We start from the raw sequence: 6654 nt of genomic DNA, 5'->3' as shown, positions 1-6654 counted from the left end.
TCAAAAGAGCCTAAAATAGATAAAATCTATTAGAACAATGTGAAGTACCTGGCGCTATCTCATGGGGTTCCAGAGCAATCGTTGTCCCAGGAAGCTACAGACCACACGGCTCCAATAGTGGTTTTAAGTTTAAAGAAATGTAAACAAAGAAATAAAAAAGAGTGAAATAAAAGTTGGTAGTATGCCTACTACCGGGTTTTTATTTTTTAGATACAAACTCTGTACACTAAATTCTACTTGTTATTAAAAGTGATACCTCTTCAGGTGAAGTATGTTCCATGGTTTGTGTATTATGTGACCATGCATGATCATCAGTCTGTACGCCCCATGGCCAACAACGCCTTCAACCTCGTATGGTCCTTCCCATTTATAGGTGAATTTTCCAGCTTTGCAATTCTTGGTGTTTTGGAACACCTCCCGGAGAACCAGGTCTCCTACCTCCAGGAGCCTGATTTTTACGTTTTTGTTGTAGTTTTTGGCGACTGACTCCTTGTAGGTAGCCAGACGTATCTTTGCCCTTGCTCACAGCTCATCCATCGTGTCCAGGCTCCTGATCATCTCTGCATTGTTCAGTTCCCCTATCATACATCCATACCTGTGGGTTGGAACTAGAACTTCTGATGGAATCACTACTTCTGCGCCAAACACCAGGCTGAAGGGTGTTTAGCATGTCGCCGTCTTTGGTGTAGTCCTGTCTGACCATAGTACCAGTGGAAGTTCATCTACCCTCTTTCCTCCTAACTCCTGCAATCTCCTTCTTAAGTTTTCCATGATGATCTTATTGCTAGATTCAGCTTGCTCATTGGACTTTGGAGTCCTGGGTGGTGACTTTTTCAGAGAGATGTTCCATCTGGCACAATATCCTTCCGTGTCATTTGACAAGAATTGTGATCCATTGACACATATGATTTCTGATGGGATACCAAACCTGCATATGATATTACATTTGATAAAATAAATGACTTGCTTATCTTTTACCTCTGTGAATGCTTCTGCTTCTATCTATTTTGAAAAATAGTCTGTCATTGCTAGCATCCATAGTCTATTCCCTGGGGCTCTGGGAAGAGGGCCCACGATGTCCATTCCTCATGTCATGAATGGCCAAAGGGAAATGATAGGCTGCAAAGGTTCTGCTGGCTGGTGGATCATTGGCGCTGACCGCTGGCAGGCATCACATTTCCGGGCGTATTCTGTTGAGTCTGCCCTCATTGTAGGCCAGAAGTAGCCTTGTCCGAGGGATTTTTTTGACAGACTCCTGCAACCTGCATGGTTTCCGCATTCGCCACTGTGGAGGGCATGCAATACGGTATATGCTTTTTGTTTATCCAGGCACCGTAAGTAGGGTCCTGCCAGTGACTTTCTAAAAAGCACATTGTTGATCAGCGTGAATCTGGAGGCTTTCTTTTTAAAACCCCTTATCTCCTTTTTGTCATATGGCAGCTTGCCGTGCCTCAACCAATCTAGGTAAGACGTATACCAATCCTGGTCAGCTGACTGGTCATCTGTGCTTGATAGAACTGTCGCTCCATCTTGCTGATCTTCTAGTTCTCCTTTATCTGCTTCCTCTACTTTTTGGATTGACGACTCCAATACATGCACGGTGGGGATGCTGGCCAGCTCTGTTGGCTTGAAGTTTTCCCTAAGGGTTGCTAGGTCATCAGCCTCCACATTATGGTCTCTAAGGACCTGTTTGAGCTTGTAATCTCTGAATTTCTGCTTAAGCTCCTTCGCTACTTTCATATAGGCTATCATCTTTGATTCCCTGGCTACATATTCATCATTCACATGGTTGAATATAAGTAAGGAGTCTGAATACCTGCAGGTCTCTGACTCCCAACTCTAGAGCTAGCTACATTCCTAGTATCAAGGCTTCGTATTCTGTTTCATTGTTAGTTGCCTTGAATTCACAACGCACTGCTTGTGCTATCAGATCTCCATGTGGAGATCGTAGGATTAAACCTACACCTGCCCCCCTTTGATTGGAGGCACCGTCAATATGCATCTGCCAGACTTCTGCGTTCTTATCCCTTTTGAGAGTTAAGATTTCTTTATCTGCCAGATTTTGGATAGCTGGGCTGAAGTCTGAGACGAAATATGCCAATGCTTGCGACTTTATCGCCATTCTTGGATCATACCTAATGTCGTACCCACTAAGGTGTAAGGACCATTTCGACATTCTGCCTGACAACTCAGGCTTTCTCATTATGGATTTTAGTGGGTAGTTAGTCACAACATGTATGGTGTGAGACTCAAAGTAAGGGCACAGTTTGTAAGATGCAATTACAAGTGCTAGTACCAGTTTTTTGAGAGATGTGTACCTGGTCTCTGCTAGCAGCAGAGACTTGCTTACGTAGTAGACTGGCCTTTGCTCCTTATTCTGCTCCCTGACTAAGACCGCGCTTACTGCTACCTCTGTGACGGCTAGATAAAGGAACAATGGCTTTCCGTGTTCTGGTTTTGATAGAAATGGCGGAGTGCTGAGGTAGTGTTTCAGTTCCCTGAATGCTTTCTCATGCTCTGCGGTCCACTCGAATCTCTGGCTCTTCCTTAGTATGTTGTAGAATAGCCCGCATTTGTCTGAGGATCTCGAGATGAATCTGCTCAAGGCTGCTACCTTGCCTGCTAGCCGTTGCACATCTTTTGGCTTTTCTGGTGACTCTAGCTGTAACACTGCCTTAATCTGCTCCGTGCTGGCTTCTATTCCCTTTGAGTTACAATGTAGCCCAAGAATTTTCCAGATGAAACTCCAAAGGTACATTTGGAAGGATTCAGCTTAATTTTTTATTCTCTGAGCGTGCTGAAGGTTCTTGCCAGATACTGCATGTGATCCTTGGCTTTCCCCGATTTTACCACCATATCGTCAATGTATACCTCCATGGTTCTTCCTATTTGTTCCTTGAACATCCAGTTGACCAATCTCTGATACGTGGACCCCATATTTTTTCGGCCGAAGGGCATAACGTTGTAGTAGTATATCCCTCTTTCAGACATGAATGTTGTCTTCTCTTGATCTGCTGGATCTATTTTGATTTGGTTGTAACCACTCCAAGCGTCTAAGAATGTTAACATTTCGTGTCCAGCTGTGGCATCTATTATTGCGTCAATGTGTGGCATCGGGAAAGGATATTTTGGACATGCCTTATTGAGGTCGGTGAAGTCCACACACACTCTCCACTTTCCATTCTTCTTGGGCACTACTACCACATTTGATAGCCATTCTGGATATTTTGCCTCTCTTATCTTGTTCGCCGCTAGTAGGCTATCTACTTCTTGATTGATCACTTTATTCCTTTCAGCTGCAAATTTTCTTCGTCTCTGCTGGATGGGCTTGCATCCTGGGTCTACGCTGAGCTTGTGTGTTACAATATATGGGTCTACTCCTATTATGTCATCATGGGAACACGCGAAATAATCCATATTGGCTTGCAAAAATTCGATTGCCTGAGGCCGCCCGTGCATCCTGCCTCTATTAGGATAGTTCTTTCTGGGTGCAGCTTGTCCAGGTTGATTTGATCTAGCTCCTCGGCTGGGGGATCAATGTACTCGTCCTGGATGCGCTGCTTCTGTAATTGCTATAGTGGAGGACTGGCTGTGCACTTCAATGCCTTTTTGTAGTAGCCTCTGGCTTCATCTTGATCTCCTTGTATTTTTTCTACTCCCCAGGGAGTGGGGAACTTCACATATTGAAAATATGTTGAGGGGACTGCCTTCATTAGATGCAACCATGGTCTTTCGAGGATAACATTGTAGGTAGATGGTCCATCTATGACGAATTATCTTACCTGATTGTTGATTCCTCCTGCATAGGTTGGAATCACGATCTCTCCAAATGAGTTAGCTGTTTCTTCACTGAACCCGACCAGCGGGATGGTCTTCTTCTGCAAGCCTTTCTCGCTGGACCCTATGTTTTCTATGGTTTTCAGCATGATTAGATTGACCGAGCTTGTGACACCCTCATACTCCAAGCGCCTTACCAAGAACACTTAGGTATAAAGATGTCACCATCTCGGTTTCCCGAGGCAATGATAATCATAAGACAATAACGAAACAACATTTAAATAGTATAAGTTTAGTGAATAAATACAATCCAAAACCAAATGCCCAAAATACGGGTTACAAATTCCCAAAACAACTGTATAATCAACTAAATGAAATGTCTGACAACTCCTCAAGCTACAGCGGAAGACTCTATCATCTGAAGGTGACACATCCCAGCTATCCCATGTATCTCGAATCATACATGCTCAACAACTGCTCACCATCCCCGAATATATCACCACAGTTTTTAAAACAATAAACGGGGTCAGTACTAATCACACAATTTATATAACTCAACAATACAATAGACAACACAGCTCAATCGTCACAGATATACTCCGAACTCCATCATTAACTCCACAATACTGACTACACACTAAAGTGTGTAGCCCTGGCAGAGTACCCATCGCAACAGGTTACTCCTCGCCGCCAGTGGGGGATCGCAGTCGTTCCCACTTAAGCCCCGCTCATCTCCGTCGAGCGATAAACCCAAATCCATTAATGTGCACATCCCTTCTGTGGCGGGTTCCACAGAAGGCAAATAATGGGCGTGAAGCCACTCCCGCAAGTGACTCCACTCAGCCAGGGACGCACCCTGAAGAACACAAACAGATACAATCAACCACAACTACTATCAACAATCAAAACCAACAACCGTTACATTACTCGTATGATAATATTCAACAATCACAAAACACAACCAACACATCATGTGACTAATACTGAGTAGAGAAACCCTACCTGGAATGCAATACAATCAGACGATCTCAACAGCTGTTATTAAAAGGCCTCCTCTATGAATCCTCCTCCTAACATATAATCATACAATTACTAACAATCATAAAAGACAACAAAACCCCCAAACCCCCAAACTAGGGTTTAAACAACCTTAACAAAATACCATAAAATCAGTACGTAGATCTTACCCTCGACGCAAGGATCACGAGAATGTAAAGAATAATGAATTCTGACCTCCCAAGCTCCGGGATTTGTCAATAATGCGAAGGATGCGAAGTACGTAGGTTTCAATCTCTTTTCAATGTAATTAGGTTTGTAAAAGCGTTTTATGAAAGTGACGGAAAGGTTTAAATACTAATTCGCATTATTAACAAAACCCGACAAAACATTACCCGTAAACCGGGCTACTCGATCCAGTAACTGACGTACTCGATCGAGTGCCGCCTACTCGATCGAGTACCCTACAGGTCAGAAACTATTTTAAAATGAAAAACACCCTTACTCGACAGAGTAAGGTCCACTCGATAGAGTACCCAGAGGCTCATAAAACCGTAGTATTACTGTCTTCCCTCCTTAAAAAAACTTCGTCCCCGAAGTTCAAACCACAACAAAACAAAGACATACTGTTTAGGTATTTTTACCCAAGTCGATTAGTTAGGGTCAATGTAATCTTTATTCGTTGGTTGGTTGTATGTTCGTGATTTGGTGACGCGGAAAACCCAACGTGGGAACAACCGCGGGAGGGACGGTACCCTGCCAAGTATTGCACTATATGAATAGGAGGATGATTACAATTATGGCTCAACGCTAATCCTGCTGGCCCTAGGTGTCAGGCCTGCAAGATCTAGGACGAACTTATATTATATGTCGAGATGTGATTTTGAATGTTGATGTGTGAATGCGGATGTTGAATGAATCCCTTCTTGATTTGCTTCCTTTGGCTATTTATAGGGTAAGAACCCTAGATATGTCCTATCTCGAATATGGAAAGGGAATATAATTTCCATAAGGACTCTTTCCAAACCCGGACTCCCTTGCCAATTCTCCCTGATCTCCCTAACTTCTCCCTAACTTCTCCCTGACACTTCTTTCCTTAACGCGGACGCCTCCTACGATGGGCTCCTGATCTTTCTTAAGCCCGTTTCCCCCTTTCTCCAACCGCGGGCTTTCTTCCTCCTTATTACTTCTTTTATATCATCAAATGGGCCTTCTTTATTGTGCTATTTTTAGCCCAAACAGTTTGCCCCGAATTTCTTGTGAAGTACGCTTTCAAGTATCGAGCAAGGAATTTACGTAACCAAATTTTAAAAACCCTAAGCCGTCTTTTACACTCCTTCCCATGCAATCCATCATTTCAACCGTCCTATCCCTCTTTTCTCGCACCCAACTCCCTCTCTCCTCTTTACAACCCCAACGTCCATCCTCCACTTCAATTAACTCCAAATTATTTTGAAAAATTATCCTCTCTCCTAAACCCTCAACCTTCCCTTTCCTTCGTTCTCCGCCGGCTTCACTGTTCCTCCTTCGTCTCCTTCATCAGGTAATTCTTCCTTCCTACTTCTTTAATTCTCATTTTATCTCTCCACCATGGGTAAAACTCGACAATCTTCATCAACCTCTACACCTTTCCTTCCCGGGGACTTTTTAAGCATCCTCATGATTGCGACTCTGCTTTAACTCCGGCCGACATTCCCACGATCAAGAATCTGCTTGGTCTTGGTGAGGAGGTGGACATCGCCATCCCTGAACCGGGGCAAAAAGCTGATGCCCTCCGTCCTGGGTGGGTTAGTTTTTACTTGTACCCGTTTAGATATGGCCTTCGTTTTCCTTTCCCTAAACTCATTCAAGACTTCATTTTCACCAACAACTTTGCTATGG

The 6654-nt window shown here is 43.6% G+C and overlaps 1 protein-coding gene across 1 annotated transcript; it reads right to left on the bottom strand.

Annotated features, from left to right (window-relative positions):
- Nucleotides 1–663: 663 nt before the first annotated feature.
- Nucleotides 664–3926, bottom strand: LOC141590844 (uncharacterized). The gene is made up of 5 exons (XM_074411378.1): nt 3783–3926; nt 2364–2704; nt 1817–1878; nt 1160–1766; nt 664–928 (listed from the first exon to the last, which is right to left on the bottom strand). The coding sequence occupies exons 1-5, from the start codon at nt 3924–3926 to the stop codon at nt 664–666; spliced, it is 1419 nt and encodes a 472-aa protein (XP_074267479.1).
- Between the last annotated feature and the right edge of the window lie 2728 nt (nt 3927–6654).

The sequence above is a fragment of the Silene latifolia genome, chromosome 1, assembly GCF_048544455.1.
Source record: "Silene latifolia isolate original U9 population chromosome 1, ASM4854445v1, whole genome shotgun sequence".
Classification (NCBI taxonomy): Eukaryota; Viridiplantae; Streptophyta; class Magnoliopsida; order Caryophyllales; family Caryophyllaceae; genus Silene; species Silene latifolia.
This window is presented reverse-complemented; position numbering and strand designations above follow the sequence as displayed.